The sequence below is a fragment of the Balearica regulorum genome, chromosome 1, assembly GCF_011004875.1.
Source record: "Balearica regulorum gibbericeps isolate bBalReg1 chromosome 1, bBalReg1.pri, whole genome shotgun sequence".
NCBI lineage: Eukaryota > Metazoa > Chordata > Aves > Gruiformes > Gruidae > Balearica > Balearica regulorum.
In genome coordinates this window covers 52536152-52549999 of record NC_046184.1, presented here as the reverse complement: position 1 = coordinate 52549999, position 13848 = coordinate 52536152, and the positions used below count along the sequence as shown (strand labels likewise).

The following is a 13848-nucleotide window of genomic DNA, read 5'->3' as shown; positions in this document are numbered from 1 at the left end:
GAGGCTTTAACAGTTGAAAAGTTATAAGATGTGGTCCTTGTTAAAAATGAATACATTCAAGCCACTCGAAACCAGGCCTTTTTTATTATTTTTTTTCTGTAGTGTGGCAGGTTTTTAACTTGACATTTTTATAAAAAGATGAGGCAGGTGCTAGATTTTATAGACATTGTATTGACATTACTTTTTACCTGTGACTACCTCTGCATCCAGGTGCCTTTAATGTGAGTCAGATACAGTTCTCAGAGAATGGGATGAGATAGAAAAATGTGCAACAATTGTAAAAATATTACCTAATAGCAGTAATCTGCTTCCGTAGTTCATTTGACATCAAGCATCTGACCCTTTCTAGAGCACGGAGTAGTGCAGATCTACCCATTTTCAGGGCTATGAAATACTGCAAGAGCATGAGAAATTGGTTTTTAAGGCTATGACCTTTATAGTTAAAAGTTGTCACTGTAAAAGGATTGAAGCTTTATCACTCTGGCACCTGATTTGAGACTGTTTTGTGATTGTAAATTCTTCACCTGCAAAACGTGGAGCAAAAAATCTTCTTTCTCAAGGTGACTGAGGCCAGAGAGAGGAAAGTCGCTGGTTAAAGGCACGGGGAGGTTAGAATACTAAAACACAGGCAGTACAGCAAAAAACACGTGATAAATTGCACAGCTGTCTGATGAGCTGTAAAGTTAGATGAGGAATAAATTATCTCTTGCCTTTCTACTTCATCAGAGAGAGAAAAATCTCCATACGTATATTGTGTCATAAAAAATACATAAGCTTAAATGTTTGATTATTTCTTATAATTGCAAATTAAATATTCAAACCAGAAAATCCTTATCCTATCATATCTATTTTAAAAAATTAAATCAAACATCATAGTTGGTCGTGCTCGGCAATTTATGGACATTTCTATACAGCTTGAAAGAATTTTAGGTGCTTATGAAGGTCCTGAATCTCAATACATCATCCGTGAGTTGTTCCACACCAATTCCTCAGATTTAGAACTACTAGTAATTCATATTTTTCTACCCTAGACTTCAGACTTGTCATTTCAAGTCTTCTCTAGGTCAAAGATCTTCCTACTTTGTATTTTGCCTGAAGTTAATTGCCATCATCACATCCTAAATCTCAGAATTCCAGTGTCTGACTCGAGTCAGTCAGCTGAGGAGCTCCTCTTCTTCTGTAGAGGTTTTTAATGCCCAGATTTATGAAAGTATTTAGCTGTCTAAATCTTGTTTAAAAGCCTTTCTTCCCTTTTTTTTAAAAAAAAAAAAAAGGAAATTGCATGGGGAATATGTAATAGGAATTACACTTCTAAACATCTTCATGGATCTGGGCTTTGGAGACTACCCTGTTATAACTCAGTCTAAATAGGTAATGAATACTAGCAATAGTATGGTTTAAAAATCTAAGGAGTTTGGTAAGAAATAAAAGGAAAGGAGATCAGAAGCCACTTCTGCTGAATATTAAAAGACACTTAAGATACAGTTGCAGAAGAAGATTTTGTGATTCTGGTATAACATGTCTTCTTTGTCCATCATAATAATCTGTATCTACGACATTTAATTTGGTGCAGCGGTCCGTCAGGAACAGCAGAACCCCTGTATCTCTGCCTGCCCTTAACCACAGCTGTATCACATGTTTAGGTCATCCTAGAGACATGTACAGCAGTCTTATCAATTCTGTTTTGTCTGATTTAAAAGCAATTAACGGATACAATTGAATGGTCTCCACACAGTCCCTCTCTAAGTGTCTCGTACACTAGTTTTATTAGCCTGGTTGAAGATTATTTCTCATTGCCCTGTGATTATTGCTTCCTAGCTCCTTTATAAAATTGAACCAATACGAGAGGTAATCACTGTTCCTCGTGTTACTGCCCTTCATTTACAGACAGAAACAATGCAGTTCTCCATGCTTTTAATACCTTTCATGCAAAAGGGAGTCAAACTGTACAATGATGTACTCATTTTACTCCTTATATAACCTGTTTAATTTGTCAGTACTGTCCATTTTCTATATGTGAGGAAAGTCACCTGCAGACCAGAGCAACAGAAGGGTTTGGAGAACAAACCACGGTCATTTATTCCATAGAAATTCTGCTCCTGTCTCATGGCTGTCCCAGTGCTTCCTCAGTGGAAAGGCCGATGCTCAAAAGATGTACTTTTATAGCTTCTCTATCCTGGATTTACTCCTGTCCCGTCATAATAACCTTTTGCTAAATGGATAGGATGTACCTTCTGAGATCTGCTTCCTTACACAGAACATGCAGAAGTGTGTCTTTATTAGGGGGGGGGTGGGGTGGGAAAGGACTATTTCAAGTGGTCTGTTAGCTATGGCCTTGAGTAGCTCATAAGAAAGAGAATTTATGATGGGTGCAATCCATCTTCTCTTGTAGTCAAATACAAATTCCACTAATAAGGATGCAGATCCTTACCCCTTGTAATATAATTGAAACCTTATTTTATAAGGAGAACTGCTGCTTAAAGAAATCATATTCCCTCTTCAGGTTAAATATGATGAAGGTTTTTATACATTAGTGGATGGAAGGATTCATTTTTGTGGATACAGAATGCCAAAAAACGGAGCAATTGCTGCTGCTTTCCTTTCAAAATTTGAGGTTGAAGTCATATCCATAGCATGTAGGCAACTTAACTAGGCAAACCAGAAATTACAATACTGTATAATTTGTAGATGTGCTAATTGTGCCAACATTAACTAGGTTCAACTCGTTTTATGATGTTCACTTGCTTGAAGTTACCATATCAGCAGGGTAATGTTGATGTTTCCAGATTTATCTCTTGCTTTTCATTGCAGAGTTGTGCAAATGTGTGTCATTTCATTATTTTGTGACACATGAAAATGATGTACATGTTTTGTTTACTCTGTTCTGATTTAATTAGTAGGATGTGATAGTTTGCCAGACTTTTGAATGTCTTCAGTAAGAATTTTTTCATGTGTTTTTGATGCTTAACTTCTTTTTGCTTTAAAAGTCTTAACTTCTAGCCATATTCTGTGTGAAATGCTGATGACAATTCCTTGCCAGCTTCAACACATATTTTAACAATATGACAAAATACACAGAGATACGTGCAGGTAAAGAAAGAAGTAGCATAATCCAAATAGAAATAATCATATAGGAGAGGGTAAAATAGTTTCAGAGAGAAGCAGCAGGGGAGGAAGGAGAATCAGGAAGGAGAAATATGATCCCCAAAAGCCAGAGTGGGAAGGAGAAGGGGAATTCAGAGACAGACCAGACCAGACAGAGTAGGGGTGAAGTGGGGCTCATGGCAGAGGGAAGAGGGCTTGGGAGGAGGAGAAGGACACCATCCACGGGTCATTTTCAGTTAAAGTGAGCTGATGCTGGTTTGGCAGCATCCCTGGTTTTGAGGACATGGGCAGTGTGGGCACATGTGTACCAAAAGTAGGAGAGATCACAGGTAAAAAATAAATAACCTCAAAGCAATATTTTTTTTTGCATGGGGCTGCAAGGTGGAAGGAGCCCCCAAGGGCCCACAGTCAATCCTGGTCCAATAAAGCCATGTCCAAAAATACACAATGGTGGGTGAGACCCAGACCAGCACTGCCATCCTGGGGGCACTCCTGTACCAATGCCTGCGTTGGGCCTTTTTGGAAGGGAGAAGAGTGTCCTGCGAAGGGATTTGGCAGCAAACTGCAGTCCTACCTGTGTTCTCTGAGGGCTTTGGGGAAGAAGGGAGATGACAGCTCAGGAAGGCAGTCACCTATATCAATGAGAATGATCGATCCGGAAGGGCAATGTTAGTAACTCTACAGTGAGACATCAAGAGAAGGTGATCAAAATAAATATCCATAAAGACATTAAAGAAGGCCTCCTATATTGGAAGAATGTATAAGTCTTCAGATCAAAGCAAAGTCTCAGTTTTTAGCCATTTAGGAAAGTTAGTTATCAGTTATATATGCTAGATAATGGAAGACTTATTAACTGTGTAGAAAAGCTTGTAAAACACATAGCGGAATTTGTGAATGGCATTTTTGTGCATCTCATGATTTTTTTTCGAGTGCTCTTATCCTCATGTATGTATTGTAAACAGTTATTTTTAAGGAACATTTCCGGTGCCTAATGATTTTATTCTCAAAGCAAATAGATTTAATTAAAGCCTCATTAAACACTACAGTAGATGACTTTGGATTATAAATTAAATCATGAAAAATGTTGTAGGAGTTGTATTCCCTTATTTTAGTAACATGGGTCTATGTGTAGAAAATAAATTATTGTTAATTGAGCACAACAATGGAGGGCTATTTTATAGCGAATTTGCCTGCAAATTCTCTTACATCTTGAACAACTGTGATTTTCAGACAGGAGACTGGGGAGAGCCTTCAATTACCCTGAGACCTCCAAATGAAGCCACAGCATCAACGCCTGTACAATATTGGCAACATCATCCAGAGAAACTCATCTTCCAGTCATGCGATTATAAAGCATTTGTAAGTGTTGACAAATTTAGTGGTTTGATTTGGGATAGATATATTAATCTTAGATTTTTTATAAACTTAGTTTTTTCATTTATAATATTTTTTCAGTCACTTTTAATGAGACAGGCCACTTACTCTGAAACACTGTAATTGTAATGAATGAGAAACAAGGATGCACAGTAGTTTTTGCTCTGAATTTTGTGATATATTGCCGTCCATGTAGCAATAGTGTTAGAAAAATGACACTATGAATAAGTGGCTAAGCATTGTAGAAGTGATACTGAGAAAAACACCCCTACTTCTCAGCCATCACAACTCCCTGTCTAGTACTTATGGAAGAATAATACAATGTCATATGGGATCCTCATGCCTCCCTTAATGCTCTGTTAACAGTAGTTAAAGTAAGTATTGCCTTGCCTGAATTTTATACACCTGGTTTTGGGGAGGGGAGCTAGGGAAGGTGAAGATCAGGGTCCTGAAGAAATGTTTTCTGTCCATGGGACAAGGACACATTCAAACCTCTCCCAAACTGATGACTACTTGAAGTACCAGTAGCTGTCAGTTCCTTCAGAGCGGGGAGTATTTATACCTCCCAATAACTGTGGCAGATTCCCACTTCCCATCCCTAGAGAAATGGAGCTTCCTTCTACAGCTAAAGATGATTAGTGTTCTGTGGCTGCTATAAATGCTTGTGAAGGAACGGAAGGTTTCCTGAAGTACAGAAAGTCATATTGGAAGACTTTGTTTTTTAAATGAAAAACACTTTTCTGAAACCTTGAGTTCACCATCAACAGGGTGGAAGGGCCGGTGCTTCTGGGGGTCTGAAGACGTGCCTCAGCCCACCTGTTTAAACATTTCTCCTTTCAACTTTGCTGGAAAGCACTGTTAAAGTTGCTGAAGGTGCTTCCCAGACCACTGTGTCCTCATCAGAACTGGCCACCTGATAAAGCAAGGCTGATTTATTTTACAAAGGAAAGGGGCTCAGTAGTTGTAGTGCATTTAGCATACTAGCTGGGGGTTAACCACTTGTCCAGGACATGGGGTTTAGATCCTCTTCACCTGAAGAAGCTTGGATCCTTAGTGCTTTTTTAGAATAATGCTCTGTTCACCAAACACTGGAGCATTTGGGGGGCGAGTTGGGGGCTGCGGGACCTGACTTAAAGCAGATCCGAAAAGGCAGGAATTAGAGACTAAGTGCAGGTGGGACAGAGCCTGGCTCCCACTGAGGAGGGACAGAAGGGGTGTTACAGGCCTGTCTCGCTGGAGCACGTCTGTATCTTCCATCAGACCTTCATGGGGTAGAAATTGCCATGAATGCAGTGATTGTCCCTGAACAGGAACTAGAACCTCTGCCTTCCTCAGCAAGTCGTGGTCAAGGTCCAGCTCGCCTGATCTCAGTCTTGCTCTCCTCTTATGCAGCACCTCAAATTGAAAAGGAAGCTTAGTGATTTCTGGTTCTTTAAATATTTTTCATAGTTTTCAGTAAAATGAACAGGTTTATCTCAAGAGTGCCTCATCTCAGTACTTGATCCAGCAGTAAATTCATAATCACATGTAACCTTTGTAGTAGATTGGAAGGCATGTGGATCGTTGAAGTGCAGTCGGGATGACCAGGAATATCCAAGTTAGTGGTGATTAAGGAATCACCAAATCAAAATATCCAAGTTATTGTTGATTAAGGAAATATTTTCCTTTCCTAAGGATTGTGTGTCACTGCACTGTCTCAGCTCCCTGAGCTGTAATGACCTCAGCCTTATGGAGTAAAACCCTGGCTTGGAAGTTATAACAGGGGCAGCTTTCGTTGTGTGCCGCACCACTCAGTTGAACTGTTGGATGTCGTCTGTGTTGCTCCCGCATGCTCTGGGTCTTTGAGAAGGAACATTTCCAAAAGTACAGCAAGTCAAAAAGGAAAGCAAAATTCCTTCCTAGAATTTCAGATTTTTCTGGCAATTAAATTGGACAGTACCTCTGTGATTTGTTTGTCTATTCCACAGTTCACCCTTGGAAGCATTTCTGAGTGCCTGCAGCTGAGGCATTTTGCTGCTGTGCAGGTGGAACAGGAGCTGCATATCTCTTCGCTGTCTTCCTCTTGTTCTGCCATGAGCTCAAAAGCACTGCTTTTTTTCCCTGATGCCTGACCAACTGATAGCTTTCAAGGAAATACTAACTTGTTATGCTGTAGTCTGTAAAACAATAATAAAATTAAGAAATTGAAGCAATTAATTACATCTTTCCCAGAGAAGGCTAAGAATGCCAAAGGTGTCAGACAGCAGGATCCAGAGAAAGATACTGTTCAACTCAATACACTTTGGTTTAATTTTCTAATTTCAGAGCTTGCTTTAAATTTGTTGTTCTTCTGCAAGGGCGATATCAAGCCATCCCATCAAATTAATGCCCAAAGCCCTATTCATGTCACCATCAAGCCCCCAGCTGGACTTGCAGCTGCTTGGTTTATGAATCTTTCACATCTGCAGTCCTCCAGGAATGCCCTTCATTCGTTCCTTTCTGCTTGTGCTTATCTGGTAGTGTTGGTGTTGCTCACCCTTCCATTTATAATGCCCTGTAAAGTGTTTCTCACTAATTACCACGTTGGCTACTGTCTACATTTAAATATTTATGCATTTTCTTGCAGGTCAGAGACTCCTGCAGTACACAGTGTGAACTGAAGGCTTTAAAGAAAATATCTCAGTTTAGGTCAGGAGACCAGAGAATTGAACCAGTATGCTTTCTGTTCAGTTCCAGCTTGTGTTCAGCTGTAACTGAAGTTATTTTTGATAGGTTCTTGTTTAAGATGAAGCTGGTTCACTATCTGGTTGGGTCAGCATAGACTGTTTCCAAGGGGAGTCAGTGTGGTAGAATGAAAAAGGTCAGGCAGTGGTGATGGGCTGCAGCACCCTCTGGGAAGAGGCTCCCACCCACAGCGCTTTCTCTCCTCCTGGAGCTCACCTGCCCCATTCTCACCAGCGGCATGACATCAGCTCCTGTGATGTTCACATAGGACTGAAGACTTAAGAGAAGCCATGACATTGCACTGCAGTGAGAATGCAAAGACATCTCTGTGCCTGGGGAGCAGGAGACGAGGGGTGGCTTGCTGTCCTCTTTCCCCTGTTAAGCCAGACTTGCGTGTGACTCTATATAGAAATACAGAAAGATCCTGTGCACACAGGCCTATACAAACACGTGCACATCCACAAGCGCACACGCGTGTAGCATGTAGAGGCAGAGCGTGGCTCCCACACAGCCCTGTTAGCAGTAACAGGACCCCTAGGTCTCTGCTAGGCGAGAAGGGCAAGGATGATGCAGCCAGCTCCATCCCTGGAGGAGCAGCGCCATTCACACTTGTTGTGGAGAGGTACTGGAGTCCCCAGAGGAACAAATCCAGAGCCTGCTGTCAGGGTGCAGGAGGGCTCAAACTTCACATGCCAGCGAGTGACTGGGGTGAGGAAAAGGCAGGTAGGAAAGGGGACGTGCCAGCGAGGCGCTCGCTGCCTTTTGTACCCTCGGAGATGAGCAGGCTCCTCTGAGAGCACGGTGGCTTTCAGCGAGCTGAGCCGGGATACACCGCCAGCACCCTGGTGCTTCCTCTCACCCAGCCCTCCTTCTGATCAGTAAAGGCTTCGAGATAATAGTTCAGGGTCAGTCTTTTCTTAGGAAGAAATAATGGTTTAAACTAGTTTTCAGTTCAGATTTATTTTCTCTGTTTGCTGACATTGGTCTCTGCTATTTGCACATAAATTAGTTACAGATTGAGTACACGGAGGTTAACATCTCTGCTGCCCTTTACATCCATGTGATTGCACACATAGCAATATGAGTTTGGCAGATTGCAGCTAAAAAAAGCAGATTCTTCATTTTTTAATCAAATGGTATTTTTAAGACGGAATCTGTAGTATTTGCTTGTTTGAGTGACTAAGGTGATAAGCTGGAAGACTTTCCGATACCATTTCAAAGGGCTCTGTCTGATTGAATACACTTGTTCCTGTGCATCCCATTTCATAGGTTGATTAACACTCTTTTAAATGATCTATCAGAGAACTGCAGAGTAAAAAAACTCTAAAACCACAAACTAGGAAGTTGTCTGCTACCACTGTCAGGTTTTTTAGGCATCTTTAGTGCATTTCTGCAGATGTTTGTCTGTTCTGGAATTTTAGTTACATGAAGTTTAATTTTTTTTGTTTCAGTATTTAGGTTCTATGCTGGTAAAAGAGTTAAGAGGCACAGAGTCAACACAGGATGCGTGTGCAAAGATGAGGGTAAGTTAGTAAACCTATTCCTTTTTCTGTCATCATAATATTAAATAATATTAGCTAGTGATTACTTGTACTGTGCCCTTTTTGCTTTTATAGTGTTCTGTTACCCATTTGTTTTCCATTGCCCTTGCATTTACATTGGCATTCAGTAGGAAGTCTGTTCTACCTTTTATCTTAGTTTCAAGTAATATCAAAATTTAAAGGTAGATTTTATTTTGTATCTAAGAAAAAAAAGTAAATATATGCGTTCTGTTTTCTCTTGAATCTTCGAGTTTGTTTCCGAGTACTTTCCAGACACTTTAAATGTGCCCATATCACTTTGCTTTTATAAACAGAATTTATAGCTCATATATAATAATATAGAGTGAATTTACTGTGTGAAAATACGTACTCGTAAATATATTAATGTGTTACCTAAGCCGTTGTTTTTTACATATGGTCTAATCCTACAGTCACATAATCCTGTGGATGCCTTTACTCACATGAGTATTCCCATTTATCATGAGGGAGTTACATGCTTATTCATTGAAGGATGAAAAGGGAACTAATTCAGTTTCACCTGATGGTGGAAAAGCAGTTAGGTTTCCTTCAAACTGGTAAGAACGTGTTTTCCTGTGGCTCTTTGGCCTGATACTGGTTTGTAGAAAATTACAATGAGGCTCAGTCTATCTCCAACAAACGTACCGCTGCTGGAAGCTCATAACAAGCCACAGGCCAGCTACACGATTTATTCCCAATTGTTGTTGAAATAAGAACACACCTGTGCATAGAGATGACAAATATATCATGGTCTGGCATGATTAATTAACAAAGAATATAATTGCTTGGTGATCTACCGAAGGTGTAAAATTACATAGATGAACAAGTGCAATCCTTAATTCTGTGGACCATAAGCCTTTTATGCAAGATGCCTCTGAGCACTAGACGTAGCATTCGGATCAATTAGAAAGCTAGAAGATGTGTAAAATTCATGCAATCAGACAACCATTTCCTATTGGTTACGTATCTGCAGCACACAGACTTTTGTACAAGCTGGTTTAGCTAAGGGCTGGCAGTAATTCATGCGTACTAGATTGCCTGAAGATCTGTGGCTTTTCAGCTAATTACATGCTAATCATTCCTTACCTGGGTTTAAACACCTCTAAAAAAAACACCCAGCAACTTCACACAGAGGGGTCTACAGTCACACACACGTGTTCTGGGGAATTAATTGAGGCTGCAAGCATACCGTCTTCCAATCCAGCTTTCAAACTGTCAGACTTAGGAGTTTGATTTTTTAGGCATATGCCTGCACAGATCTTAGGGCAGAATTTGACACCATAGTAGCACATGACAACTTCAGTAAGTTATTTGACTGAACTAGGAAGCTTAACATCAAAAAGTCACTCTAAATAATTTATAGCCATTTTAAGATTTTTATTTAAGTAATAAATTTAGCAAATTTAAACTATATACCTGGAAAAAATAAGTGTTTGAAAACAAGTTTAATTTAAGATACAATTTTTCTATAAAAATAATGGAGTTGCACTTGTAGCCTATAATGCCATACAGGGCACTTGTATAATACAGTGATTGGGTTTCTATATATTTATTTTTTACATTCTCTTTTGAAACCATTGTGCTGTGAGAATATTTATTTTCTGTTTTGAGGGGGTTTTATTGCAAAGAGGTTTGAATAAAACAGTTTTTAATCAGGATTTCCTCTATTCTTTCTATGTAGTCCTTTTAATCATATGCCTGTTCAAGTCAGAAGCAAAAAACATTGACTTAATGGGAGCAGATTATTATTTTAGCATAAGCTTCCCAGTGAGAAAAATGTGTCTTTTTCCAAAACTTTCTCCTTCTGGTTGTGTTCTGAAAGCTGATGGCTATGAATTGGGAGTCCAAGTTGTCCTAAGTCATCCCGAAGTTTTGCTGTGATGTTCATTATTGTATTTAAGTACTACTGGGTAGTCGTTCAAAATGTGGCTTCTTTTATAGTTACATTTTACTTTAAATGTACTGAAAGGGACATTTCACTTACAAAAAAAGAAGTGAAAAGCTAGATATATTATTTGACTGCTTCTCAGGTACTGAATTCTGTCCACTTGTCCACTGTCTTTGGAGTCAGTGAGATTTTTACATAGGGTTGTACTAACATGATAGAGCAAAATGTTGGGGTTTTTTTCCATTTATGTATTTCAAATCCATAGCATGCTGCAATCTGAAACATGTTGGGGGGGAGTGTGTCACATATAATCTTGTTGAGGTCCTTCCCTGCAATTTTTTAATCGTTCTTGAGTCAGCCACATAATGGCTTTTAAGGAGAATGTATGAAAATTAGGTGCCTAAATTTTCTACCAATATGTGGCTTTAGCTTCTCTGTCTTTCACCTAATACTGCTCAGAAAAGTGTTGATATTCACTGGATGTCTTCCAGTCAGCAGATGCACAAGGACGAAAGAAGCCTGTCAGTGAAAAAGAAGTATCTTGATCTTCCTTAATCATTCATAGATACAGAGAAACAACAAAAATGACATGTCTGCTGACTGCAGATCCCTCCCTGTTAGTTGTAGATGCTTCCTGTGCTTTCAGTTATTGCAATTGATGGTTTTGGTTGTCGAGGGAAGTGTCATGCAGATATCCCTCGCCTCTCTCCGCAGAGAGGCTTACAGCAGCCTCCTCCTCTTATAGCTTAAGAGTGAAGGGTGATCCTAACTCTTCTATAACGTAAAAACAAACAAACAAAGAAAAAACCTGGGAACCTCTGTCTTAATAACTCTTCTTGGCTATCCACTGTGCTTCTCAGCATTGTGCAGCAGTGTGCTCCAGCAGGGCAGGTGATGGATTTGGGGAAAATCACGCAGATGCAATAAATGAGCTCAGCACGGGGGTCAAGGTTATACATGCTTTTTGTTCCCACCCAAATCGCAGACTCTTGCAGCCATCCAAAACTTTGGATATTTGGCAAGAAGGGTGCCTATTAGAGGGATTATACTTTAGTTTTCCATTCACATATTTGCGTTCCAAGGATGGATTTATATTTTATGGTTTTCTATTTGTTTCCAGCTATTTTCTCTTGCAGACTCCCTCTGCAGTCAACAGCACTGTCTCTCTCTTTATCTCCATTCCCCACCTGCTGTAAACTGACCTTTGCTACTTGGAGATTAAATCTTGCTGTCCTGGCCAGAATAGATTTATTAATTATATTTGAGAGATGCCTTCAAGAACTTAAGAGCTTTCATCTTTCTCAGTGTGGAATAGGAAATATTGCAAGTTGTGTTTTCAATCAGATTACTGCCTTCACTTCAAATCACCATAGGAACACGAAGCAAGAATAGAATGTGTTTACATCAAAATAAAGAAAAGGAATAAAGTTTAATTGGAGCTAAGAAGAGACTTGTTCTCTACAGTAGACTCCATCTGGCTTTTACGCACCTGAATTCCTTGACCAGGTAGGAAGGGGACAGTTTTATACTTACTGGCATGATCACAGCAGCAAGGTAGACTCTTTCCTTGCTGTAATGTAAAATCACTAATGTTGCATACACCGATTACACAGTCCGAACCAATCAGATATTTTCTGCAGCAGTAGGGAACTTAGATTTTGTTTTTTGATCCTGCCGCCTTCCTGAATATTATGTATCTTTCTTAAAGGTTTTCTTGTTAGAAAAGAGGTTCTTACGTTTCAAGTCAAATTTCTGGGGAACCAGCAACATAATTCTATTCACAATGCAGGTGTTTAAATATCTTGCTGATTTAAGACCAAAATGGCAAACTTGGAGTTGTTAAAAAATCTGCTTCTCTTCTCTCTGGAGAGGTAGATGAAGATGAAACAGAGTTGACTCTTTCACTGAAAATAGGCAGGGTTGGGCACATTCCTTCCTGATTTCTTCTTACATAAAGAAGGAGGACCTGGATATAGATGGCAGTCTCCTTGCTTCTGCTAATCCCTTTCTACTTTTCAATCTCCATTTCATTTCTTCCCCAAAAACAGACGTGTCCTCCATAGGCCTCCTCGTGAAACTAGCCAGGCAAATGCCATGTCAGGATCAAATACCATACTTGAGAATTTAGATTCTTCAGTCTCTTTTCTCATTGGACTTGTAGCTCTGTCTCTGTCACGTGTCCACTGCTTTGGGAGGGCCTGCAGTGGAACAAGCACATGGATATTACTCAAAAGGCAAAAAACAAGTGGTGGGAGGTCTTAAATATGTCCAGACGTTATGCACATCCACATCATGCCGTCTCACGTTCTTCAGAGGATTGTATGTCCTTGAACTCTGTGGCTGAAAGGAATCCAAGGTGCAGGAGGGATGTACTGCCCTTTCAGCAGCAGATGAGTGTGTACAGATACCGCAAAAGCAAAAAACCTCTCATTCTCAAGTAGATGAGTTGCAGGTGCATCCCCAGTGCAATGTTCGTATTAATGATGTAGCTTGGAGGCATCCACTAATTGTAGAGAAGTAAACAGTCCTGTACCACAGGGATTACAGATGCTATCTTATTCCAAGGGGTATTAAATTATGTCAGTGATGCATTTTTTAGCCTTTTGGACTGGGAGAAGTTAGTAAATATTTGTTACAAGGCAGAGTCTAGTTTCAAAATTGGCTTCAAAACTAACTGGTCAAATGTGAATTTTGACTTTTTATTTCAATTTCATCTCATGCGTGATAATTGTCAAAGGGATTCACTCAAAAGGAACTGTTTAATGAGGATTCATGAGCCTTAAGTAAGTAACAGGCTTAAGGGTATGATAGTAGGTGGTACCAATACATATTTTGGAAAGTGCACTTGGATGCCATTTGAAATTAATAGTTGCTACCAGTATGGGAAAATGTTCAGATTCTTTTAGTGAAGTGGATTCCAGTATGTAACTGAATAGCAAAATCGCCAGCTACAGTCTTCAGGTAGCTATTAAAACACAGTATAAGACAGAATTAGCAGATTAATTTGCAAAAGTAAAAAGCCAAGATGGAATCTTAAGATTTTACAGGCTCGTAAACTTGTACTCAGAATTTATGTATGGAATTGTTAGTGGCTTGGCATAGCTGAATAATGTAATTTTACTGTGTATTTGCAAGATCGAGTATAATTACATATGCAGTAAACCAAAAAATGAACGTGGTTTCATATTGGCCACTGTATGAAAGCTGAGTAATCCAGTT

General features: G+C 39.6%; 1 protein-coding gene across 1 annotated transcript in view; it reads left to right on the top strand.

Moving 5' to 3' along the window:
- The window catches only part of ANKS1B (ankyrin repeat and sterile alpha motif domain containing 1B), a 450874-nt gene that overhangs the window by 416524 nt on the left and 20502 nt on the right, over nucleotides 1–13848 (top strand). The window contains 2 exon segments of the mRNA XM_075749435.1: nucleotides 4336–4464; nucleotides 8634–8705. Of these exon segments, the coding sequence (XP_075605550.1) occupies nucleotides 4336–4464; nucleotides 8634–8705 (201 nt within the window).